Source organism: Convolutriloba macropyga, chromosome 5, assembly GCF_964194025.1.
Source record: "Convolutriloba macropyga chromosome 5, txConMacr16.3, whole genome shotgun sequence".
Classification (NCBI taxonomy): Eukaryota; Metazoa; Xenacoelomorpha; order Acoela; family Convolutidae; genus Convolutriloba; species Convolutriloba macropyga.
In genome coordinates, this window is record NC_134472.1 from 45,400,409 (window position 1) to 45,428,330 (window position 27,922).

The window sequence follows — 27,922 nt, forward strand, 5'->3', positions numbered from 1 at the left end:
GGCTAGCTGTTGATGAAGCCAACCGCTCGCCGGTCGTTTATGAGCAATTCGCCCGACGTTAGTCGGTTATGTTTGTCTTTTGATTTTTTATAAGCAATTTTCTTACAGACTAGCATTAGTTTGTTCACTGAGCGAGCAGCATATTTCTCGGAAGAATTGTTGAGAGCTGGCTTATCATCTTTTGTAGCGAATTTATCTTTACTTTTCCTCGGTGTTCTCTGTATGTTCTGTTTCTGTTGTTTTTAAAGTCAGATTGTAGTCATATAATGAATGATGGTTATCTGGTCTGCAAACTGTTTCGGCACTGGTAGTTTCGAAGTCGCAAGAATTTTTATTAGATATTTTTCCAGACATCCTTTTATGTTAACTTTCATCTTTTACTGTTTAAAAATGATTAGTGAATAATTAATAGGCTCATTTCATTTACTGACTGATTGGTTGGGGCCTCATTGATTGTTTACCATGAGTTGGCTCCGGAGTCTTCTGGATACGTGTTGGATCAATAATTTGTGTTTAGGTCAAACGCCTGAACAGAATGAAGAGCAGTGAAAATAATTTTTTGTTCATCTGTGTTTTTGAGAGAGCAAAAAAATTAGGGGTAAAAAATTTTCGCTAAGCGAGTGAAAGAGCGAAATATTTTTTAGCACGTGCTGCTTAGTCGAAGCAATGTTTTTCATTTTTGCTTTACTGTTTTGGCTAAAGTTGTTTTTAACAATGTTAAAATCTAATTGTAAGTTTGGGAGTTTTATACGAGCTTTTTGGTCGGTTTTTGATCTTTTTCAATTTTTAGTGTTTGGTGTAATTTAATTGGTTGCCATTCAATTATATGTTGGTTTTCGTGGACTTTGTATTGGTTTTTCTCTAATGTTTCTTTTAGTTGCAGAAAACATGCTAAAGTTCAACAATTTGTCACTTAATTTTTCTGTTTGTCGAGTTTTTCGCCTAATTTTGCTTTTTTCGTCCTTTTAGAATCTTTTCTCATGTCCAATTGTTCAGTTAAGGTTGCTAACAGAGTTTTTGTTACCAAGAGAAAACACCAGAGGTTTGATAGCTCATATGTATACAAAATAAATTAACCAATTTACAGTTTTTAGTGTTTTTTACTTAGCTCATATTTTAATTGTTTTCCAGCGCATTGGATGTCGTGTGGGTCTCAATGAATAAGCAGGAACTGTTGTGTTGGGATCTTAAATTTTGTTGGGAACATGTTGAATTTTTACAATTTTAGAGAATTTTAAAAATTTAACATGTTTCGTTAAGTGTGTTGAGGTCAATTCTTGAATGTTATCCACAATTTTTTTGAGATTAATAGCATGTGAAAAATTGACAGGTTTCTTAGATTTTGTTCTGAAATTTCTTGCTTTCTGCTCGGTTATTCTTTATTGAGATATATTGTTGGTTGTTTTGTTAGTCACTTTTTGAACACTATTAAATCCTACCAGACTACTTATTATAATCAATGCTTTTGCAGTGGCAACTTATGAAGAGTTAAAGCTGGTATAAATATATTTTTATAATTTGCCTTCTCCCTGAAAATTTGTTTCCTCTATTTTTTTTCAGATTGAATGGTATAACTAAACTATAGTTTTGCCAGCATGTGGTTGGTGACGGTAAAATTTAATTTTGACTTCGAGTCGATTCCAAAAAGTTCTGGCTATGTTTCTTTTTTACTTTGTCAATAAAAATTTGTTTTGCTTTACCAAAACTCAATTTGTTCAGCTTTGTGCGTGAAACCTATTTGAATTCTCTAGAATGGTTTGGTTCTTGGCCCATTCTGCTCAAAGCGCCTTCATACGGCAGCTGCTCAGCAAAACAATCTAAAATGAGCGTATGTGAAGTGGGAAATGAAATCAGGACTAGAAACGGGTAAGACCCCTGAAGCCCATTTTTAGATGCCCGCTGCTTAAACTTCTTAGATACCATCTCTAATGCTTATTGGTGTTGATACTTGCCCATGTATCCTCCCATTAAGAAACAAGGGTATGTTTGACTACGGAATAATATCAAAACACTTCGCACTCGAAAAATATTTGGGAAAGAAACCGAATCTATTGTTTCAACCCCCCCACCCGCGGGCTTAGTTGTGATATATCTTTTATGACCCACAAGCGCATGTGATATTTTTTACATGGTAACTTGCTATACAACAACGCATAAATTGTTACGGTGGCATAAAAAACACTTAGGTGAAACAGAATAGATCCCAGAAATCAATTTCCATCTTCTGTTCTTGCTATCTCTGTTGGGGGCATTGGAACCAATGGTGGCTATTTTCCACCAATCTGGCGGGCATATTTCGAATGCTGCTTTTTTTAAGACATTTATCTGAGGGTTTTCTGTTTTAAGTTTTCTTAAATTCTTTTCCGCCAGTTATTTTCACTGCAGAATCTCTGAGGGAACCATTTCTTCCATTTCTACCGCGCTCCTTATTTAAAAATCAGAGAATTTGAGCTGCATTTCGACACGCTTTCTTTTTTTTACAACTGCACGAGGAGTTACAGTGATTAATTGCTCTGGAACGAAGTTTGAAGCAATTATTGTAAACGTTTTCGCTTGACCGATTCTTCTAGTCTTTCGATTTCACTTCTTGGGTGACTTTTTCACCTTTGACTTTTTTGGCAAATGCAGCGTGAGTTTCGAGCAAATTTTTGCGCGGTGCAACTTGGCTGCCGTTTTTTATTGTTTTTCTTCGAGTGTTATCTTTTTTTTGCAAATGTTTACTAAATCAATTGGTAGGTATCCCTCACATACTTTTACTTGACAAATTGAGTCCTCCGTCTTGTTTATGTGATTTTATGTACCGCCAAATTTTTGACCAATTTTGTCTGTGACTTTCAGATGACTTAATTTCGACTTCTTGATTTCTGCGTGTTGAGTTGCTCTAATCTAAGAGTTTAAAGCAGCTTAATTTAATTTGCGGCATTTTACTGCTGAAATTATAATGGAAAGCATCTTTTATGTGCGTTGTATGGGAAAGCATAGTTTATGTTTATAAAATCATATTTAGCTGACTGTTCTGGATGAAATGCCGGCATTCCCAGAGAAGGAGTCAAGCTTGCTGGCCAAGCTGAAGAAGTACAAGGCAGCTAATGCCATTGGGACACAAAATAGCGAGGAAGAGCAGGAGGGGGCGGCAGCTGCTGCTACAGGAACAGGAGGAAGTGCTGCTAAGTCTGTTCCAGCCGCCAAAATCAAACCTACAAATGAAGCAAGTTCCCATATAACCCACTATAGTCAATATTATACTCTTAGTGTGGTATAGAATAATGATCATTGCTATTGAATGATCCCACACCTATTGGATACGCTAAAACAAGCTTTTTTTGTTCGGTACATTAATGGTTGATCGATATCGCTATGATAGCAGAGGATAAGAAATTTGCCGTTTCTTTTACCACAATTGAAAACCTGCAACTTGTAACCTGCAATATATATTAAAGAAACCCAACTTAAACTCAATTTAATGTTGGGTCAAACAGCGCGCATCGCCTCAATTTCAAATCTGGCTCGCTGCTGACAAACATAGGTTTAAGATACGGAAGTCTTCTCTGCATGAATTTGATTTGTTAAGCAGTCTTTATTTCAGACTAATGGAGAAACAGCACCGCCCACAAATGTCTCTGGCCGATCCTCACCAGTAGCACCCACATCTATTCCCCCATCGGCTTCCGAAGACCTGCTCGGGTTGGGTGACTCATCTTTAGAATTCTCAGCGTCCAGCACCAATCCTTACTCTCAACCCTCAAGTGCAGTTCCTGACACTGTAAGTGCGGCGCCAACTTCGAATGTTGACTCGTTGCTAGACATTTTTGGACCCACGCCGGGTGCTACCAATGGCTCAATGACAAATGGATCCTTGACATCCCTTCCCGGAGGTATCCATCCAAATGCTGAGGAAGCGTTCAAAAGGTGAGCATACGTTCCTGGGTTTTTAGTGCATTCGGCTTTTGAGAAGAGGAGTTTTCACGTAATGTTTCAGCAGCTTTTGACATTTTAAAAACCGTTTAGTTGAATTTTGTGTGCATTTTGTGGCAGTTACTTCTCATTTGATGTCAAAGTGGTGAGTCGCAGGTATGCTCTGGCAGTCTCAATGCTTCAAGTTATGAGCTCAATATCTTCAAGGAAAAAATTTCGTGACGTTTTTTTTTAGTTTTTTTTTATCGATGCTATGGGAAGTGTAAGAGCTGCTCTGGCATTTTAATGTAATCTTTAATTGCTCTCGAACAAAGCTTGTAGCAATTATATTAGTCCTGCTGGTCTTTTTTAACGCAATTTTTTGTACTACCGACTTCTCAGCTGGTTGATTGATAGCCGCGTCCTCAATTCTAGGCGGCTATTATAGCGCTCCTAATCTTTTTTTACAATTCAATGAATTTGAATTGTATTGGGGCGCTGTCTTTTTTTTTAAAGATCTGTTCACACATTTCCATGATTTTTGAAGTCAAATTGGAGTAGTGATCTTGGTCACGCCGAAACAGGAAGTGGAGCGAAAAATCGAGTGGATTTGCGGCGTGAAATTTTTTCGCTCTAAATTTAAAGTAGAGTGACAATACGGTGTTTGAACAAAAATTCGCTTTATCGGTAGTGGTTTTTTGTTCACATGCGGCAATTTCAGTTTGATTTTTACTGTTTTGTCGATTTTTTGGATCGGATTTTTTTCTAAATGGTTTTTCCAATCCATTCATAGACCATTCTAGGTCTAGTTTTCTGTTTAGTCAATGAAAATTCTTTATAGAATTGTACGCCAGAACTTGTCCTGCTATGTTTTTTTACTTCGTCTAACAGATTTTTGTTTCGTCTTACCGTGACTTCTTGGAATTGACTTTTTCAATGACTTACCTCACTCAAAAAATGACTTCTGAGCTCACTTATGAAACTTTAAATTTTATGAACATTTACTTATTAAAGGTCAATAGTGTGCATCTAAGTAGTGCCAAACATATGCCCTAATTCTTGAATATTAGAGTCTTGAGTTTTTGATTTCGAATATTAATTTTGGGATCTTTTCCGTTTGTGCCCCCCCCCCCCCCCAAATATTGCACGTGCATCTGTGGGGTGCAAATAATATGCGCCCACTAAGCTGAGGGGGCACAAACGGAAAAGATCCTAATTTCGAAAAGCCCTCTTAGGGTTTTCTACTTATAGAGCTTATGTGTCTCATAAAAATGAAAGTCCGAAGCTAACCCAAAAAGTCTAGTGGTCTATTAAAGGACTGGTGGTCGATCTGTCTATTTTATTTCTATAGTTGTTTCAATTCATGTAACGCCACAAGCGTCTATCGCGGCTATTTTCCGGCAATCTGCCGGCTATGTTCATCTGACCGGCTATGTTGTCCTCAAAAACGGGATAAACAGGTAAAGCCCGGAGGGCATTCTGTTGCTGAGCAGTTCTCTTGGAGCCTTAATAGTTCTTAAGCGAGTCGCCGAAACTTGAAGAGACATAAATTGATGGTGTGCAGTTCAGAAGTTTACCCCCCCCCCCCCACACACACACACACCCACCCACATTTTCCTGATTTTGGAAGCCAAATTGAATTATTGATTTTGGTCACGCCGAAACAAGAAAAAACGCTGAACAAAGAAAAAAAGAGTGGCTTGGCGGCGTGAAATTTTTTTACTCTAATTTTAAAGTAGAGTGAGAAAAAGGTGTTTGAACAAAAATTTGCTTTCTCGCTCGTTGTTTTTTTTATAGTTGCGAAGCTTCAAGCTAAGCGGAGCTATATTGCGGTGCTCTTGGTTTTTTTGTTTCGTCGTCTGACGCTCTTTTTTCGTTTTACATTTGTTCAAACCTCAAAGCTGAAAAGTCAATTTTTCTGAATGACTTCTTCCTCTCACTAACTGCTTTTTCACCCGTGACGTCATTTCTCACTCTTCAGCAAAATCTTTTTGCGTGATTAGATTTTGATCACAAGTGACTTACCTCACTCAATAAAATGACTTTTGCACTTGAAATTTTAAGTTTAGTTTGAATTGGTTTAAGGTCAAAGGAACTCATATGTGCAATAAGGGTCACTAATGAAGAGTTCTGCGCAATGAATTTTAACAGGCTTTATTAATTTATCGTTTAATTTTTTTACAAAGCTTTTCTAAATGGTTTTCCTGGTCCATTCATAGTTCATTCTAGGCCTAGTTTTTTTGTTTTAACCAAATTTCGTTTCTCGCTAGCTGTTCTCATGCGGCCTTTTGACATTGATTTTGTTTATTTTTTATTTGATTTTTTAGAAATGGTTTTCCCTATTCAATCATAGTCCGTTCTAGGTCTGGTGTTTTCTTTATTTCTAGGTCTGGTGTCAATGAAAGTTGAATTGTACGTCAGGACGACTTGTCCTTTATGTTTTTTTTAATTCGCTTTACCTTTTGATCACGTTTTTCGTTCTACATAAGGCACGCTCGTTTGACTTCTGACATACCTCACTCGCTGTTTCAACTGAATGGATTCTAAATTCTTTCACCTATTGTACGCAATGTAGTGAATACGGTCAATGTCAAAAGATTAAAATCTAAGTAGAAAGAAACGGGATAAACCGATAAAGAGCGCCCATTAACTCAGTGCATTAGGTTATCAAAGTTTAGAGGGATTGATAGCTAATATTAGTATTAAGCTTAATACCTTTCAGTTTAGAAGCTGAAGTAAGTATAGGTATAGAATCTAACTGAAACTGCACACTGAATTAGAACAATTTTTGAAACTTAGGAAAAAAATTTGTCAATTTCTATCTTTCTTTTTTTCTTTTTCTGTTTTAATCCCGATGTTCGTCTAGCGCGTCAACGGCGGCTATTTTCCGGCAATCTGCCGGCTATGTTGCTGTTATTTTTTAAAAATACTTTCACTGAGAGCTTAAGAGAATGAATACCTTGCTAATGTAAAAAAAAAGTAGAAGAGTGTGCTTGTGTTGTTTAAGATTTGTGGTGGCAGATTCTGGACTCCTTCACGAGGATGAGCAGATCCAAATTAGCGCACAGCTGGAACCTAGACAACAATCAGCAGGTAAATATTTTCTGCCTTTTTGCTCGTGTCTTAATATCTTGAATTTAAATTGGGGTATGTATCCATTTTCGCCCTCCAACTTAGTGGGTGGTTATCATTTTACCCCTAACAGCTATATTTACTGTTTGAACTCATCGAAGTGCCACGTAACAGATTGTTCGTACGTGTGCATTGTGTAATCTACTGTAAAAATTAACGGAAAAGGTTCTAAATGTACATTCATTTCGACTGTAGATAAAAATTACCATACTGCCCCACGTGATTTTTTCTGACCTTTATCTTCAACTACTCTTTGCCCGCAGTGATCTTCATTTCTGCTCCATATTGCTAGTGTACTCGGTTGCAATTCCAATTATCAGTGGTAGTTTTTTCAGGCCTTAAGCCTCTTTTCCAAAGTGAGTATTCATCTTAATATCTACATGCATCATCTAATCTCATCTAATGTGCTTGTGTTGTTGCAACGTTTATCTCTCTGCTTCTTCTCTCACACTTAACGTGTTATTGCAGGTACTGTTGGATCAGAATTTTGATTGTTATTACTTACTTATTAGCCACCGTGAGCCTCTCAAAAGTTATTGTTTAGGCTCTCTCCTTTTTCCACTATTCAAAGAATTTGGATTGTATTGGTGCTCTATTGTTTTTACGACTCGAAGAGGAGTAATGGTGACGTATTTCTTTTAACGGTGACTTCTCTTTTCACATGATGCAAAGGCAAATGCCGCTCATAGAAACAAGTGTTTAGGACAATCTGCTCAACAAAGTGTAAGCAGAGAGAAGCTTTATGGTTTTTGTACATACAATGCTCTGACAGAGAGCGGGAAAAGTCGTGAGATAAAACGTGTGGCCTTTTCGAAGGAGTTTTTTTCTTTAAATAAACACTATTTTTGTGCCAAATGGTTTTTCACAATAGTAATTGTACGTTTTAAACCTATTTTCTATATTTTTAGCCAGGAAAATTGTTAAAATTAGGTCCGATTTCGGACTGTTGTAGTTTTTTTGATACCTTGAATACCTTGCTAATGCAAAAAAGGAAGTGTGCTTGTGTTGTTTAAGATTTGTGGTGTCAGAGTCCTTCATACGTTTTAAACCAATACGTTTTAAACCTATTTTCTGCATTTTCAGACAGGAAAATTGTTTAAATAAGGTCCGATTTCGGACTGATGTAGTTTTTTGATGTTTTGTCTAATTTCTTTCTAATTTTTGTGCTTTTCGGAGAATTTTTCCACGTGACTTTTTATAGGCCCATTATATGAGATGGGTGTCTAAATGGAGAGACTTCAATGTTTAATAGGCCAATATTTGCAGAAATGAAAAGAAATTTGTTCAATTTTTTAATAGCCGCCGTCAGCCTCTTAACGGCTTTTATTTAGGCGCTCTCCTTTTTTAATTCGCTTCACCTATTGAGCACGTTTTTCGTTTTACATAAGTCACGATTTTCACGTTTGATTTCTGATTTACTTCACTCACTGTTTCAACTGAACGGATTTTAAATTTTTCACATATTGTATTACGCAATCTAGTCGATCCGGTCAAAGTCAAAAGAGCAAAATCAAAAGAGACGGGATAAACCGATAGAGTGCGGTCGGTCATTAATCATTGAGAATTAGGTTATCAGAGTTCTTTAGAGTGTTTGCTAGCTGACATTGGTATTAAGCTTATTAGCTTTCAGATTAGAAGCTGAATTAAGTATATTATTAGATTTTAACTGAAAATGCACGCCAAATTAGCAAACTTTTTGACACTGAAAAAAAAAACAGAAAAGAATTTTTTCAATTTATCTTTTCTTTTTCTGTTTCAATCCCTACGTGCATCAAGCGCTTCAACGGCGGCTTTTTTGGCAATTTTCCTGGTACGTTTAATTCTTTAGCTAATCATTTTTTGGCTTTCTGGGTTTTTATTCTTATTCACTGTGTCTTGGGCCGCATCTTGTGTTTTCAAAATAATTGAGAACTTTGTCCCACATTAGATGACACTGTAGAAAACTTTGTCAAAAAAGATAATCAGATATCTAATTTTTGTTAATATTGTATACCTTGCCTTTTTTTCAGATTTGTTGTTGTAGAATCCCAGAGAGGGGGGCTACCTCTTTGGCGCTGGTCTGTCCCTGAAGTAGCATCTTCTCTGTGATCTCTTTAAACTGTGTTTAATAGCTGTGTCCTCAATTCCAGGCGGCTATTATACCGCTCCTAATTTTTTTTGCATCAATCGAAGAAGTTTTTTGTGTGCCGTCAGTAAATTTTATTTAATATTTATTTTTATGGAATAGTTTTTCAGTCAAGAATCTCTCGTAATTATTTTTAATATTTTTTTTCATTTATGTGCTTGCAAATTATTCTACTGTTTCGATTCTGCTTACTGTTTTTAAATTATTTTTCGTGTAAATGATGATGGCTATTTGATTTCTTAAGCCTCGAATGCTAAATTATTAAACGCATTTGTTTTTCTACTTCAATTTGTTTTTCAGTTGGCTTCTTAATTTTTAAGTGTTTATAAAGATCAGAAAGTAGTCTATGTTTTCACAATGTGTTCATATTTTCCTCATTCTAGCTGATATCCTTCTATCATCCACTTAAGACTAATTGGTGTACTTTTTCGATCTGCTTTTTATCAGCTGCTTAATGATTTTGCTTTTTCTTATTAATAGCCGCCCTCATCTTCTCAGCCGGCTATTATTGCGCTCCTATTTTTTTTACTTTGTCGAATTTTTTTTGCTTTACCATTTTGCAGCTTTTTCGACATTTTGCGTGAAATCATTTTGACTTCTGTAGGCTAGTTTCGCTCTTTTCTCATTCTGCTAAAAGTGAATTTGAACATCAGTTGCTCAGCAAAGCAATTCAAAATGAACAGAGTCAGTATAAAAAATTGAAGTCAGAAATAGAAACGGGATAAACCCATAAAGCCCAATTTTAGATGCCCTCTATTTGAACATCGTTCCTATAAGTCTTAGTTACCATCTCTTATGCTTATTGGTGTTGATAGTAGCCCCTGTAGCCTCTCTAAGAAACAGAAGTGTGTTCAACTACGAAATGCCATCAAAATAAATCGGACTTAAAAAATTTGTACAAAAATTTTTTTTTCAATATCTTCTATTCGTTCGATCCCAATCATGCTTATTGGAATCAACGGCGGCTATTTTCCGGCAATCTGCCGGGTATGTTTGTTTAATAGCCGCCCTGATCTTCTCAGCCGGCTATTATTGCGCTCCTATTTTTTTTACTTTGTCGAATTTTTTTTGCTTTACCATTTTGCAGCTTTTTCGACATTTTGCGTGAAATCATTTTGACTTCTGTAGGCTAGTTTCGCTCTTTTCTCATTCTGCTAAAAGTGAATTTGAACATCAGTTGCTCAGCAAAGCAATTCAAAATGAACAGAGTCAGTATAAAAAATTGAAGTCAGAAATAGAAACTGGATAAACCCATAAAGCCCAATTTTAGATGCCCTCTATTTGAACATCGTTCCTATAAGTCTTAGTTACCATCTCTTATGCTTATTGGTGTTGATAGTAGCCCCTGTAGCCTCTCTAAGAAACAGAAGTGTGTTCAACTACGAAATGCCATCAAAATAAATCGGACTTAAAAAATTTGTACAAAAATCTTTTTTTCAATATCTTCTATTCGTTCGATCCCAATCATGCTTATTGGAATCAACGGCGGCTATTTTCCGGCAATCTGCCGGGTATGTTTGTTTAATAGCCGCCCTGATCTTCTCAGCCGGCTATTATAGCGCTTCTATTTTTTTTTACTTCGTCGAACTTTTTTTTGGCTTTACCCATTTTGCCGCTTTTACGAAATTTTTTGTGAAATCTTTTTGACTTCTCTAGCCTAGTTTCAGTCTTCTGCCATTCTGCTCAAAGTCCTTTTAAACAGCAGCTGCTCAGCAAAGCAATTCGAAATGAAGAGAGTCAGTATTAAAAAAATCAAAGTCTGAAATAGAAACGGGATAAACCCATAAAGCCCATTTTTAGATGCCCGGTACTTGAACTTTGTTCTCATAGGTTTTAGTTACTATTTATAATGCTTATTGCTTATTGGTATTGATACTAGACCCTGTAGCCTCGCACTGAGAGACAGGAATATGTTCAATTACGAAATGACTTCAAAATAGATTGCACTTAAAATGTTTTTTATACAAAAATCAATTTTTGTTGATATTTTATTTTAATCCCAATAGAGTTATGGGAATAAACGGTGGCTATTTTCCGGCAATCTGCCAGGTATGTTTTTTTTTGGTTTGCCATTGATTTGACTGATTATTGTTTTATGCGCATATTGTTAGCTCTTCGGTTTTGGACTCTAAACGATTTATCGCCTTTCAATTTTGTTTCCTCTGTATTTTGTTGATTTAGTTTTTGCAATGGTTTGAACTCGTTTAGTCTGTGATATCTGCAAGAAGAGATACGTATATCTGATTAATAGCCGCCGTCAGCCTCTCAACGGATATTATTTAGGCGCTCTTCTTCAATTCGCTTTACCCTTTTGATCACGTTTTTCGTTTTGCATAAGTCAACGGTTTTTACGTTTGACTTCTGACTTGCTTCACTAACTGCTTGAATTGAATATATTTTTTCCACGTATTCAATTACGTAATGTAAGAGTGAATAGGTCAATAACAAAATTTCAAAATCAGAACGGGATAAACCAAATTATCCCGGTCGTTAAGTCATAGTGCATTAGGTTATCAAAGTTCCGAATATGCTAAATTTGCGCACAAAAAAAATTTGACACAGAATTTTTTTTACTCTGTATTTGCATTGACTCCAGAACGGAAGTCCTGCTTTTCAGTATTCTTTTTCAAAAATTCAGTAGAGTGTATAAGTAGAGTGTAGAGTGCTTATACAAAATTCAATTGTTTTTGATATTTTCTTTTCTTTCAATCCCAATAGAGTTATGGGAATCAACGGCGGCTATTTTCCGGCAATCTGCCGGGTATGTTTTAAAATTCTCTCTCAATCACAATTTCAAGCAGCTGAACTCAATTGGTGGCAATTTAATACTAAAAGTTTAATGAAAAGTGCGCCAAAATTGGTGCCATTTTTTAAATCTTTATAGTGGTATATGTTAACCTCTAATGTGGTTATTTGAAGCCCACTATTGAACTTCTTAGTCCCATTTAGGCTCCCCCTCCCCCTCTCCCCCCCCCCCCCCCCCGACTGCAGCAGGCTGCAAGTGATTTAGAGCTCCCACTAATCGTTCGAGAGCAATTCTTCCGACGTTTAGTCGGTTATGTTTCAATATTGCCCGTTTTTGTTGTTTGTTGTAATGTTATCTTTTAGGCTTAATGACCAGTCTCATTCGTTTTTAATTGATGTTAGTATTTTTAAACCTTTTTAAACCGTTTTTCATTAAACCTTTTTAATGTTATTATTTTGCATGAAAAGGGTTTTTAATTGCTCTCCGACAAAGTGTGTAGCAATAATTTTAGTCCTGTTTTGACGACTCGAAGAGGCGTATTGGTATTCTACAGGTTTTTTTTAGCTGAAGCAAGTTTGTTCATGACTTGAACGTTGACTTATCTATTAGAACAAGGGACTTTAACAGTAGCTAGGTTACTAATACATAGTGATCTTACCATTACAGACACTCCTCCCTATCCAAATTACAGAACCCGTCACCCACCTACACACCCCACCAATCTACCTCACCTACCTACCACCGTATCTATCTACCCTCCCCCATTCACACCTACCTACCCCCCACCGAGTAACCCCCACCAAACCACACCACAAACTAAATACTGTGTTTGCTTTTTTCAAAACACTAGTTCTATTGTATTTCATTTTTTTTTCATTCTATCGCTCTCGCTCGCTTGACTGAGATTTTTTCGCTTGGACGATTTTTTGTCTTGCCCATTTATTTTTTCGTCCTCAAAATCGCAATAACCAGCAACGCTTGGAAGGCATTACCTTATAGCCTTACACCTAACCAACCAGTAATTCCAGTAATTCGATTCGCCGAAACTGTTTTGAGGAGATAATTTAATGGTGCGAAGGGTGGTTGTTAATCTCGAAGTTTGACCCCATTGTTACCCCCACCCACTCAACCCCCTCCCCCCAGTGCACCCTCCTCCAACTGAAGGTTTGAACCCCGTCTCGTCCAGCCCTCTCAACCCTACCCCCGCCCCAATCGCTTAACCCCACTCTGCTAACCAACTGCCCCAATGCTAGCAGCTCTGTGCTCCAGTCGGGTACTATCAAAGCCAACCGCCCGCCGGTCCTTTGAGAGCAATTTGCCGACTTTAGTTGGTTATGTTTGTAAAATTGGCATTGTTTTTCATATAAAATTTAATTTACCCGCATTAATTTGTTTGTCTATTGACAGTTCACATTGAGTCTTTATTAAAGTTCAATTGTTGCTTATTCAATTTTAAGTCAACCTGTCCCTTTATGTAGTCAATAATGAACATTTCCTTTAAGCGTTAAATGTTGTGATGTGCTTAATGGTTTCATTCTTTTAATGACTTTTACGGTAGCAAAAATTGGTAAAACATTACTTTTTATACTCTGCTCTGGTTGTTAATACTGTGTTTATTTGGCCATGTGCTCTGTTGACAATCGGAAGCTAATTTTTGTAGTTTGGCTGATTGTGACAATTGGAAGCTAATTTTTGTAGTTTGGCTGATTGTCAGGTTTTAATATTTTTCATTTCTTTGGATTGTCATTCAGGACTTGTACTGCTATGTTCACTTTAATTAGCTTTTAATTGCTCTTGAACGAAGTGAAGCAACTATTGTAAAAGTGTTTTTTATGCGAAATTTTTGCTTGACCTTGTTTGACTTTTTGAGTGATTTTTGTGCCCTTGACTTTATCGTTTTGCGTGTTGTAAACTGCTCTCTCATTAAAAGTGTCAGCAGCTGAACTAAGGGGCGACAGTTTATTCCTAAAAGTCAAATGAAAAGAGCCAAAATTTGTGGATTTGTTTCGCTTTAGGTCCCCTCTTTTGCCCCATGCCGGTTTTAACCCCCACCTCCTATCGTTTTTAGCCCCACCCCCACCACACACACACTCAATCAGGCTGCAATAGATCAGAGCTGCCACTAGTTGTTCCAGAGCAATTCTTCCGACGTTAGTCGGTTATGTTATTTTTTGTTCTCGTTTTGCTTTTTATGCAAGTCACTGTCTTCGTGTTTGACTTTCGATTTACCTCGCTCACTGTCGCAATTGTTGATTTTAAAGTTAAGCATAGTAAATGCCAAAAGCACCGAGAACGCACTCTCATCGATTCCTAGTCCATTTGGTTATCAAAGTTCTTTAGAGCGAATGCTAGAAAGTTTAAGTTTTAAGTCTAATAGCCTTTGTTTCGATTGATAAATTCTGTTTTGTTGTGTAATCTGAATGAAATTGCACACCAAATTAAAAGTTCCTGTTTGAAAAAAAGGCTTTCAATTTTCTGCATCAATCTCATTTAGCGTCCAAGGGGTCAAAGGCGTCTTTTTCCGGGCAATTTGATGGCTATGCTATGATTTTTGACCCCTCAACTATCTGATCCCTTTAGATTTGCAAAGCAAATCAGTATTTTTGCCTTGTGAAAAGTGCTGTCGATTTGTATCGTTTTCTTTGTTTAATAGCCATTGTCAGCCTCTCAAAGACTGTTATTTAGGCGCTCTCTGTGTTTTACAATGGAAAGAATTTGGATTGTGTTGATGCTCTGTTGATGCTAATGATTTCGACACATTTTTTCTCATGGCTTTGAGCTTTCAAAAAGGGATAAAGGTATAGCGAAGCGGGTAATAAGTTTGACTAGAAGCCCTTTGTTGCCTTTAGTATGGTTTCAAGTGCTTAGAATAATGAAGCTGCTTAGAACTTAATTTCAAGTTGATAATCTAAATTTTTATTTTTAATCTATGGCTATCAATGTTTTACGATTTTTCGTCTTTTTCAGTATTTTGTTTGATGTGTATTAAGCTGACATTTGTCAATGTTGATAATGGTCTTTTGCAAGCTTCAATTTTATTTTTGTTTTTCGGTCTTTATGTTTTGGTAAGTCAAACTTTAACACCCAAAGTTTTTGATATTTTTTGAATTTTCTGTCGTTTTTTTTTGTGTTTCTGATATTTAGAGTGTAATTTTCTATGGCTTTAATATAGCTTAGCGGATGATCTCTAGACACATGGAAAAAGTTCGATCAAAACGGTTAATGAAATCAGAAGTCAGCTGTCAGCTCCATAGAAACTTACATACACCTTTGAATTTTTTCTTCCTGAAGACAACTTATTAGTTTTTTGCACTAATCAGAAGACATTCATTATCTTAATTAGAATCGAGTATTCGGCACTCTTATCTGGGACTTCTTTTAGTATTCTTCATCTGGTGAGACTAATCCAATATTTTCCAAATTAACAATTGTTTCACTCTCAGGTCTTTTTTAGGTCAAAGTTTTGATTTGTTTTTTTCTCACCGTTTTTTTTCCAGAATGAGTCACTAGTGTAATATAACCAAGCCCAATGTATCCAGCGACAAAATGGAAGCGGCTGTTCTAACGAAATGGAACAAAGATAAACTCATTCAAGAAATTCTAAAACTAAGAGAGAACAAAAGATCATCACTCGATACTAGTAACTTGCGACAGGATGAAATAACAGAACTAAAAAAAGACTTAGAAAAAAACAAGCAAGCAAATAGAGAACTCCAAACAGCTCTAGACAACAGCAAATCCCTATATGACCAAGCAATGTCAGAAATTGTTTTTTTGAGAGGACAAAATGAGAAAATGTTGACAAAAATTATTGATGGCAACAAAGACAAAGAAACTAAACAATTTTATGCCAACAACAGACAGCTTTTCCGAAGTTTGTACCACGATTTACTAAACATCTTGTCATATCAGACAGCACGTATAAATCTGTTAAACAGGGTGATATAAGTAATGAAACTGCAATACACTCATACCCTTCGGCAACACTAATTGATGCTAATAACATTATTGATTCTTATTCGGCTGGAACAAAACCTGAAAGCCTTGTTTTTCATTTGGGACACAATGCAATTGACCAAGGTACTGATGGAAAAAGGGCAGCTGAGCAAATGGGTGACTTAGTCAGTAAGTGTTTAACTAAATTCAAGCCCCATAAGGTTGCTATATGCCAAATTCCACAAGTTAAAATTGGACTATACGGACGGGACTCGGACAACAAAGAAATTGATGCTTATAACCAAGAAATCAACAGCATTGCTGACCAAATTAGAGGCGAATTCCAGTGGTCAAATGTATACGTCCTCAATTATGGTCTTGAGGCAAACGATATCAGACAAGATGGTGTACACCCAAACATATATGGAATTCAAAAAATAGTTACAACTTTGCTGAAACATATGAAAAACATTGGCTACAACTGTTCATCAAACGATATATCATTGAGACAAATGCGTCCTAAACAGCAAAATGGAAATTTTTTGGCATTCAAAAGGGGATGGAATAACTTCAATAGTCCAAATGAGTTCTGATACATTTGGGTGACTTAATTCTTAGTTCTTTAATAGAAACGTTGAATGTTTCTTATGAAAAAAATCTGTTTTGTTTGTGATTTTAATAATAGGCTTTGTTTGTAAAGGGGGGAAGTAGCCTTTTTCAAAAGTCACTCAAATCATACTAAAAAACCAAAATTATTTTTTGTCAGATTTATTATAATAATTTGTTTTCACTAGGGTTCGGTTTCATCAATATTACGTATTTATTATCCGTCATATCAATTATTCTGCAAAAAAGTGGTGATATTGAAACAAACCTTGGCCCAGCTCGAATAGAAAAATTGAAAACATTAGACCAGTACTACAAAGAAAAGAACAGAACAGACGATAATCTCAAGTTCTGGTACATGAATTGTAGAAGCCTAAATAATAAATACGAAAAGTTATCAAATTTTTTGACAACTCTCGATCAGTTGTCTTTCCTAGCTGTTACCGAAACATGGATTAATGAGAACAATACTATTCCAGATTCTTTTTTGTGCAGTAATCATCAATTTATTCACCAGCCGAGATCATCATCGACTGAACTGGAAAGAGGGGGAGGTGTAGGCATATGGATACCCAAGAAGTTTTCAATCAAAATAAGAAATGACTTAAACACCATCAACCGGAGTTTTTTTTGAATCACTATGGATAGAAGTAATTGAGCCTCTGAAAGAAAAACTGCTCATAAATGTGGCGTATTGTTCAAACGTAAACCTTTCAAAATTCTTCCTTGATGAAATGACATCAGAAATTTCAAATGTTTACTCTAGCGCTGACAATCTAATCCTGTTTGGAGATTACAACATAAATATACTTAAAGAAACTGGGAAACAATTACTAAACAACTTCATTGCAGATAATGGGCTTCAGTATGTAAACACAAAAAAAAGCAACATGGACAAATGGAGAAAAATTTTCTTTAATCGACCACTGCTTTATTTCTAAAAATCAAATCTTTGAAACAGATATAATAGAGTCAGTACTTGAAAATGATCATTTCACTATTGTATATCAATCATCACTGAAATTAGAATGGAAGCAGCAAAATACAAAATATTTAATGCGAGATAAAAAGAGATACATAAGAAGTAAGTTTAACCGTGATCTCGATTTGCCAGACTGGTCACTAATGTACAAAATCATTGGAGCAAATGACATTTTTCATAAATTTATTGAAATTTTCCAAAATGTATTAAATAGTCACGCACCTTTGAAGAATATAGAAGTGAAAACAAAAAAGGAGAACAAAAAATGGCTATCAAAAGAACTGCGTAGTCTCATTAATGAAAAGCATCGTGTATTCAATGAATGGAAAAAAGATTCTAATCAAGAGCTCTTTAACAGTTACAAAGTACTTAGAAACAATGTTAATAGAAAAATGCGTAAAGCATCTAACGATTATACCAAACAGTTTTTCGAGAATCTCCCAACTTCAAAAGAACAATGGAAATTTATCAAGAACAAAATTAACTCAAAGAAACAGACAGAAAAAATTGCATAGCTGAAAGAGGGCCATAACGTAATACCAGATGAAAAAAGCATTGCTAACTGTTTGAATAATTGTTTTGCCCGTCGAAATAATTGCTCCTAAGTTGCCTTCTTTTAACTTTAAGAGAAATGAATTCAAATTCAGGCCGGTAACCAGAAGAGAACTATACAAAGTTATTGACAAACTACCAACACAAAAATCAGCCGGACCAGGGTATTTACCATCTTGGGCATTGAAAGATTGTAAGTTGTCCATTGGAACCCATTTACAGTTTGCTATTAATGAGTGTATAAACGCTAACACATTCCCTGAAATTTTAAAAGAAGCCTATGTCACTCCCATCCTTAAAAAAGGAGACAGGCATAACCCTGAAAACTATCGACCAATATCGGTCACTCCAAGGTTAGCAAAAATTTTTGAAAGACTTCTCTTGGAGCAAATGTCGGAACATTTAGATATGAATAAAATAATTAACAAAAATCAATTTGGTTTCTAAAAACAAAAGTCGTGTCTTAATACAATAATTGCACTGACAGAGAAAATAAATCATTATGTTGAAGAAAAAGATATAGTCTTAACAATCTTTTTGGATTTAGCGAAAGCTTTTAACTCAATATCCTTGGACATTTTTAAAAAATTGAAAAATATGGTTCTGGAGAAAACGCAAGAGTCTTATTGAATTCGTTTCTAATTAACAGGAAACAGTGTGTTAGAAACGGATTAGTTGAATCCGACTGGACAATTATAAATCATGGTGTTCCACAAGGTACTGTACTAGGACCACTAGTATTCATACTTTATGTAAATGACTTCGGTGAGGAAATAGGGAAAAGTTCGAATGTTTTACAATTTGCAGATGACACAGCAATTTTGTCATGAAAAAAATGAACAGTGTTTTGAAGCAAAGGCTAAAAAAATATTGATGGAAACTGAACAATATATGAAACAAAACAAGTTAACTCTAAATGAAGGGAAAACAGAAATAATGGTTTTCAAAAATGAGAAGTTACCAACTGTCAATTGCGTTGAATTTAATTATGATTCATTGAAACCAACAGATGAAGTCATATACTTAGGTGTTATTCTTGACAAAGAGTTGACATACCAAAACAACTTAATAATGTGATCAGTAAATGGCTTTAGCTATCAGATCAATTTATTTGGTACGCAATCAAATACCTTTAAAGGCTCGAATAAATCTCTTTAGATCACTTGTTTTATCGCATTTAGAATTTAGTGCAATATTTTTTTCAAAGTTTGCCATCCTACTCAATTGACAGAATAAACAAAAAAATTAGATGGGGCATAAAAGTTTGCTTTTTTTCGAACAAAATATGACAGTGCTCATAAACTACTTCTTGAAAATAAAATACTTCCAGCAGAACTTCAAATAGCAAAAAACTTCATTAAATAGACTTTTCGATATTGTCCAACAAACAAACATACAAGAACAAAAAAAATTCAGAGTAATCGGAGACGTTGAAATTAAAGTTAATAATCGTACATATGATTTTTCTATCACAACAAAATGTAAATCAAAATGGAGTCAAAATTCAATTATAAGAAACTTTGTTCGGAAATGGAATAAACTTCCAAGAGCTCTAAGAAAGGAAAAATCAAAGAAAAAATTTAAAAATGAATTAAAGGAAGAGATGCAAAAAAGACACAAACGAGTTCCAATGGACAAAAAAATTGAAGGCTTTAAAAGTTTATTTTTATAAAATAATTCACGAGAACTAGAAACTGAACCTTAGTTTTTTATTATTATTATTATGTTTAGTTATTCAAGGGAAAGATGTAGTATGTTTGATTTATAATATTACAACATGTAACTTTAACCTTGGGGTTATTCGAATTTACATGTTTGAGATTTAAAAAAAAATTTATCACAAAACGACTTTTCAGTGAATGCCCAAATGTTTAAGTTGGAAAATTGTCATTTTTTTGAAGTTTCTCTATATTTATGGTCTAATAAACTTTTTCAAAGCTTGTGCGAGGATAAATGGTTTTTTCAATGGCATATATTTGGCTTTCAGAATTTTTAGCTGCAGAGTTTTAAGCAATAATTTTGTTTTTCTAGAAAATCTTGTCTGTTTGGCTGGCGTTCTTCATTTTTCCAAATGCTTTGGATTGTAATTCAAGACCTGTCTTGCTATCTTCTTTAATTCCTTTCACACATGTCACTGATCTGACTTCGATCTCATTCACAACTGAATGGATTTTAGCATTTAATCAGCAAATACGGTCAAGGTCAAAAAGTGAAATAAAACATCGGATAAAACAATAAAGCGAGGGCACTAAGATTTGGCGCATTAATGTATCATAGTTCCTTAGAGTATTCTGCCCCCACCCACCAACGTTCCCCAGTCTACCCTCCACCTACCGATATGGACACTCCTCTCTTCCAGCCATCCCAACCTTCCCCCTCCCTCACTACTGAGCACCTTAAAATGATAGCATCGCTGAGCCCCAGATGGCTACTATCGCCGGTCGTTAGAGAGCAATTCACCCGATGTTAGTCGGCTGTGTTTAATAGTCGCCGTCAGCCTCTCAAACGGCTATTATTTAGGCGCTCTCCTTTTTACAATTCAAAGAATATCAATTGTATTGGGGAGCTGTCTTTTTACGACTCGAAGAGGAGTAAAAAGACAGATTTTATATGAGTGAATTTTGAAGCGAGAATTGAAACACGTGAAAAAATTTGGAGTGATTTTGTTGCTGAACAAAATGAAGAGTGGAGCAAAAAGAGAGTGGTTTTTTGTTCATATCGCTTTTTTCTAGAGAGCGAGAAATTGAGGTGTGAAAAAAAATTCTGTAAGCGAGCGAAATTTTTTGTTCACGTGCGGCATTTTAAAGCAGTTTTTTTCTCATTTTTTTGGTTAAGAGGTTTGGTTATGATTTTGTTATAGCCGCGTCAGCAATTCCAGGCGGCTATTATTGCGCCCCTAATTTTTTACCGTCTAACAGATTTTTGTTTCGTCTTACCCTGACTTCTTGGAATTGACTTTTTTAGTGACCTAATTCTTGAGTATTAGTCTTGAGTTTTTGATTTCGAAAATCAATTTTGAAAAAGTGCTTTTTCGTTATAGACGTATGTGTATCATAAAATTGACAGTAGGTATCTAACCCAAAATATCTAGTGGTCTACTAAAGGACTTTTGGGCAATCTGCCTATCTTGTTTCTTCAGTTAATTCAATTCATGGAAGGCCACAAGCGTCTATCGTGGCTATTTTTCGGCAATCTGCCGGCTATGTCTTTAATTTTAGGCTGGTTTTGGTAGTGGTTTGAAATTCATGTGAATTTTATGCTTATTCGGAGGTTTTTTGTATTTTGCTGATTTTCGGGCTAATTTTTCCGTTTTTTGACAACTGTTTTTACAGTTTTGTGGATATGAATCATTTCTTTGTTGAGAAATGACAAAAAATGGCGACGATTGGAACTATTTTTCTTAATTTTTTTGCAGTTTTTTTGTTCTTTTTCTGTTTTTTAGAAGTTTCTTGGCCTATTATTTTGCGAGCCTCTGGATACCCTATTGGCTGAAAGGATTTTTTTGGATTTATATGCTTTTGTACTAAAATTTAATCAGATTTCAGATTTTTTTTTATCATATTCTAACAGATTTGATTTTTTTTTTACTTTTTTGTTTTATGGTTTTATGGATATTAATAATTTAGTGGAGGCACGTTTTATCTGATGAGTAGGCGGATGGCGTTTAAATGGATTTCCACTACGAGTCGTTTCTGGAACTCTTATTCCAATCCATTCATAGTTTATTCCATGTCTAGTTTTTTTGTTAAGTCAAATTTGTTTAGTTTCCGGCTATGTTAGGAACGTTTTTGTACTCTCCCAATACTTCAGAACTAGCATACTTTTATTGACAGCTAACTTGCGCTTTGCTCACCATGGCGCTGCTGCTATGACCAAGACCTGTCCTCACCGTTTGCAGAACCAATCCTCACCGCTATCCTCAGATGCTTATGTATTGTAATACTAAAAGTTGAATAGTCTTTAACATTCTTTTTATTATTAAGAAATAAATCACGAACTGACTCTTTGTATTATATAAAGGTAACTACATTAGGGTCTATCTCTCAATCTTTTTTGTCAACTTATGGGCTGTTTTTTCTGAATAGTTGTATCATTTCAAAGCAAATCAATCTTTCAATTCTGATGGATGTTTGCTAAGCTCTCACGAAAATTGATCATAGATAATAATTTTAAGCGTTTTCAAGTTTGTTAATAGCCGTGGTCAGCGACTCAGTCTATTTTAGCGCTCTCCTTTTTTACGACTCGAAGAGGTGTATTGGTGGAGCGTCTTTTTTGACCGGTAACTTTGTTGGAGTGTATTCCAAAGAGGAAGTGAGATGCGTGAAAACAAAATGTATAGATCAAATTGCTGAAGAGCAGAGAGAAGAGAGCGTAGTTTTCTGTTCATTTCGCTTTTTTTAGAGAGAGATAGAGGGGGGGGGGGGAGAGCGAGAAAATGGGTGACATTATCAAAGCAGTTGATTTCTTCAGTTAAAGGTTTCTAGATTAGTATCTAGATTAATATTATTGGTCTAGATTAGTAATCGTGCGGTTGGAAGCATTTTGATCATAATAAAATTTTGCCATATTGGACGCTTTTTGCAGTTTTTGTGGTCTTGTTTAGATTTTTATAGCATGTGAGGAGTTCTGTGGCTCAAATTAGATGTTTTGGCTGCCATTTGATTTAATTGATATTAATTTTGAGTTTTTTAAAATATTTCAGTAATATTAAGCAAATTTTGGTCGATTTCCTGAACTTTTTTGTATATTTCTGATTTCATGCTTCTATAATTTTTCGTGTTCATTCTTAGTAATCCTTAATTAAGAACTATTTTATAGTTTTTACCCCTAAAATGTGACATTGAAGGCTCAACCTCACAAATGGCAATGTTTACTATTGAAACAAATAGTAAACTTTTACGGTTATTTTTTAGTTTTTTTTGGGTATATGCTTGAGCAAATTATTTAGTGCAATCTTTTTCTCAAATTAATGGTTTCTCAATTTAAGGACAAATAACCGAGTGGCAAGGTCTTTTGCCAATATTTGTTTTGGGGCAATTTGTGAAGAATTTTTTTGGTCGGATGCTTTATCAGATTTTGTTTTCAGATATTTTTCCATTGTTATTTCCGGATTGTTTCAATGATTGGTGTAATCTAGTTAGTGGGAGGTTCATTATATCATTAGGGATGTCAATTTTCTACTTCGAGTGGTTGGTTTCAGGGTTGCTTCCGCGCATGGTTTTGCAACTCAAGTAATTTGCAGGCACATTGGAGTAATGGTTTTGGTCACAACAAAACAACTAGTGGAGTGAAAGGATTGATTTTGCGACGTGGAATTCTTCGAGCTATTTTGAGTGAGAAAACAGTATTTCTCGATTGTCTTTTGTCCACTTGCGGCTATTTGAATTTTGCTTTTACTTTCATTTTTTGTCAAGTTTTCTGTCGTTTTTCTATGTTTCTGAATCAATTCTCGTTCGTTTCTCGGTCTAGTATTTTGTTTAGTCAATGAATTTTGTTTGAATAGTATGTCTACCCTTACCATTCTTAGAAGGACTTACCCTTCTTAGTTTTTTTATTTGGTCGTTCGTTACGGCGACTTTATGTCACGACCATTTGATGTCACACTCACTTCAAATCTGCTCTTTGTTTCATTCAATCATGCTTTTTCGACTGATTTGTGTGCGTGGTGTCTTTTTAAATTTCTGCTATATTTTTTCAATTCGTTTTTGCCTTTTATTTTTTCTGTCATACATAAGTCGTCACCACTTTGACGTTTAACTTTTGACTTAGTTAACTCTGTCAACTGAATAGCTTTTAGAATTGATTCAGAGAATTCTCGCGAATATGTCAAGGTCAATACACGAAATTAAGTGAAACTGTAAACCAATGACGCCCAGGCGCTAAGAGCTAATGTTTACATACACTGCACTATGCTATCAATGTTCCTTCGAGTGTATTGCTAATCAGTATTACTATTATGCTTATATTCCTCCAATTTAGAGCCTAAATTCGCCTTTTTTAATCGAATCTAATGAAAATTCTCTAATTATTTCAATCCCAACGGAGGTCAACGGCGACTGTTCTCAGGCATTTTGCCGGCTATGTTATTATTGTCCTTGATTGGCTGCAATTCATTTTGAAGTGAGAATATCAATATTGTAATTTGTGTGGTACATAGGTGTACGGCGATTAAATTACAGACGAGACTTGTGTGACGTCTAATTAACTTGCAGCATTGTGTTGTTCGTTGCTGCAGTTTAATCCAATCACTTTGCCAATCTCCTTTCTATATTCGTACTACTTTCAAATTGCATACTTTAACCCTCTTTGTCATTGTGCTATAGAACTGAATCTAAGTTGAAACTGCGTTGTATTTCTCATTTGTTCAACTACATGTTGCAAAATGAAAACGCATGGAATAACAATTGGTATACGATCTGGATAGATCCAAGACTCTAGGAAGTCTGAATTGAAATCGTGAATAAGTTTGATTGAAGGTGCGATCTCGTTCGAATGTTTATTGTAGCTCATCATTTGACTGAGTCATTATATGTAAAATACGTGCATCAGCGAGAAGTAAACAATTGAAGTTCGCCATAATAAGCATTATTGTTCAGACCTCGTATTGATGGAGGAAACTCTATGCAAGCCAGACTTTTTCCTGCCATTTTTCAATTCAAACCCGAAATATTCTTCGGAATAAGACACCAGTGGTAGCAGTTGAAAGTCCCTACAGAATGGAATATTACTGCAAATATTTTACTGCAAAGATACTACTGAATTTTGTTTTAGTTTGGAAGATATGAGATTTTTTAAGAACTGTTTAATATCCGCCCGCATCTTCTCAGCAGGCTATTATTGTGCTCCTATTTTACAATTCAAATAATTTGAAATGTATTGGGGCGCTGTCTTTTTAACGACTGGAAGAGGAGTATTGGTGGAGCGTCTTTTACGACTCGAAGAGGAGTATTGGAGAAGTGTCTATTTTAATCAATTTTTTGGAGTGAATTTTGAAGCTGGAAATGAAACGCGTGATCAAATTTGGAATGGTATGCGTGCTGAACCAACGTGAAGAGTAGAGCGAAAAAAGAGAAGGTTTTTGTTCATACCGCTTTTGCATTCATACCGATGTTTCTAAGAGAACGAGAAATTGAGGCGTGAAAAAACTGTCTGTAAGTGAGCAAAATTTTTTGTTCTCGTGTGGTTTTAAAGCAGTTTTTTGCTATTTTGGTTAGGAGGTTTTATTATTTTATTGTATTAATTTGAAGCATGTTTTGATAGTGTTTCGAAGGTTTCTAGTTATTAATTTCAGTTTTTTGCCAATTTGGCGGTTTTTCATCTATTTTGCTGAATTTAGACGAATTTTTGGCAGTCTTTTTGATTATTGTTTAATTGCTCTCAAAGTTTGTAGCAATTATGTTAGTCCGCTTGGTCTTTTCTAATGCGAATTTTTGCCAATTTTTTGTCGGACCCATTTGACTTTTCGTCCTCAAAAACGGGATAAAAATGTAGCGCTTAGCGGGTATTAAGTTCTCTTAGAGCCTTTCAGCTCACTAGTCTCCAAGTATGCGATTCACAGAAACTGTACTTATACTTATACTTATGGTGTGAAGGGCGGTTATTAGAGGTTGACCCCCCACAACCCCCCATCAGCCCCCCCCCCCCTCGCTTCAAACCCCCCCCCCCCCCCAATCCGCACCCTGCACATGTTCAGGTCGTATGGACCCCGTGCAGGCAAAGACCCCTCCTCCACCACCCCACACTGTTGCCCTCATCTGCCCCCTCAGTGCACCCCCCCCCCCCCCCACCGCTGCGCTCACCTCACTCCGCTTATTCGTACACTATCTCTCTCTCTCTCTCTTTCTCTCTCTCTCTCTCTCTTTCCTTAACACTTTTATTGATGAAGCACTTAGCTGCTTTTATGTGGCGTGATGTGATATCATCTATTACCCTCACCTCACGCCCCTTCAGTTAAGCTAAAGCTAGCCTCACTAAACCGTGGCTAGCTCCTGACGAAGCCAACCGCTCGCCGGTTGTTTGAGAGAAATTCGCCCTGCGTTATTCGGTTATGTTTCGTTTTACTGCTCAAAGTGAGATTTGATTAGATGCTTTATAGATAACAAGCGTTTAATGTTTTGTTTCGAAAAATGGCAAAAAAGTCAAGAATTTTTAATCTATTTCTGAATTTCCATGACTCAACTATGACTTTCTTTCTGTTTTGTGTACATTTAGATACTCTCTTTGCTCGAAGGAACTTTTTTGGCTTTATGTGCCCCTGTACTGTTCAAAAAATTAAATACATTTCTAGATTTTTTTAGTGCAGTTTGTTTTTGAATGCTTTTTGTGATCTTTTTCATTTTTTTTAGCATTCAGGGATGTCTATTGTTCAGATTAGTCGTTCTAATTATTTTGACTGTCTTCTGATTGAATTGATTTTGTTTTTGAGTTGTTTTGTGTAAAATTGAGTAAGTTAAATAGATTTTGGCCGATTTTGGCGTAGTTTTTGGTTATTTTGCTTCTGATATTATGCTATTCGCTACGTTTTCTAGTTTAATCTTAGTCTAAAGCTTTTTTTAGAGGCGTTGTTCCTAATATGTGCCACTGGAAGCTATATAGGACTTTTTTCGATGGAATGAATAATCCGATTTTTGGAATTTTTTGATTTCGTTTTTTGTTTTTTTTTGTTGTTCCATATAAATTTGCAAAGTCGTGGTTGGGTGAATAGGAGCAGTAACAAAAATTTGAGCAGTATTAAAAATTATTAGCTACATTTTTGGATATTTTGTTGCTAACTTTTGGAAATTTTGAAGAGAATATTCCTTTTGATTTTGTCTTTAATTTCTTTTCCATTAAATCCGCTTTCTCTCGCTGTTATTTTGTCAATGGGCAATTGTTCAATAAATGACAGCTCACCGTTTTTCATGGTCTTTCGCTAAAAGTTCTTGGTATCGCAACTAAGAAAATTTTTATCAGATGCTTCATCAGCTTTTCTGGTGCTTTATCAGCTACTTTTCGATTGTTCTTACCTGTTACTGTTTCAAAATGAGTAATGTTATTGTGTAGGAAGTTCATTTTGTCAGTTATGATTGTCAGATTTCCTTCGAGTCGTTTCCAAAGTTTTTTTGGGCTTTGTGTTTTTGATCGATAAATTTTGGAGTCTATTGAAAACACGATGTAAAAGTCGAATACTAAATGACGCTCTTGAAAACTAAGTGTTTAGGTCAAACGGCTGAACTAATTCAAGAGAAGAGAGGAGAGAGTAAGTAACTTGTTGTTCATGCTGTGTTTTGGAGAGAGAGCGAGAAAAGTAGGTGTGGAAAAAAGGTATGGTCGAAATTTTTTGATCACGGGCGGAGTTTTCGAAGTTTTTGTTCATTTTTTTTACGTTTCTGTTTCGGGCACGTTGATTTTCCTAATCTTTTTTAGCAGATTAATTTCTTTGGGAGCGTTTTTGACCATTTTAATAATATATTAAAGTTTTATGCCATGTTGAGCTTTTTTTCTCTGTTTTGGACGCTGTTTTGTGCTTTTTTCTCTTACAAGCTAAATTTGAAATTTTTTGCTTAATTTTTGTTTTTTGAAGAAGTTCTTTTTGCCTATTTCCTCTTTTTTCATGTTAATTGTAGCGTTTTTGGTAGGGTCGTTGTTACTAAGTGAAACGATTAATAGTTTCGCAGCAAAATTTTTTATAGAAATATTTTAGTCAATTCTGCAATTTCACTTTCTCCTGTTAACGTGCTTTCCAGTGCGTTGGGGTGTCTTGTGGGTGCTGAACTCAGCGAATAATCAGAATATAGTTTGCGTTGGGAACATGTTGAGATTTTGCAATTTTTAGAGAACCTTTTTTAAAAAATTAATAGGTAGGTTTTTCTTATTTTTTCGACTTATCTAGGCTAGTCTTTTCGTTCTTCACTTATTCTGCGCAAAATATTTTAAAACTGCAGTTCGAAACAGAATCAGTCGGCAGTTC

General features: G+C 35.5%; 1 protein-coding gene across 2 annotated transcripts in view; it reads left to right on the forward strand.

Moving 5' to 3' along the window:
* Positions 1-27,922, forward strand: part of LOC142339416 (AP-2 complex subunit alpha-2-like) — a 90,074-nt gene that overhangs the window by 34,687 nt on the left and 27,465 nt on the right. Inside the window, exons 12-15 of one of the 2 annotated variants that reach the window (XM_075389437.1) lie at positions 3,008-3,208; positions 3,587-3,909; positions 6,902-6,987; positions 7,362-7,382. In XM_075389437.1, coding sequence (XP_075245552.1) covers positions 3,008-3,208; positions 3,587-3,909; positions 6,902-6,987; positions 7,362-7,382 — 631 coding nt within the window. The remainder of the gene's footprint in view (positions 1-3,007; positions 3,209-3,586; positions 3,910-6,901; positions 6,988-7,361; positions 7,383-27,922) is intronic. The other variant, XM_075389439.1, reaches the window with a different exon arrangement.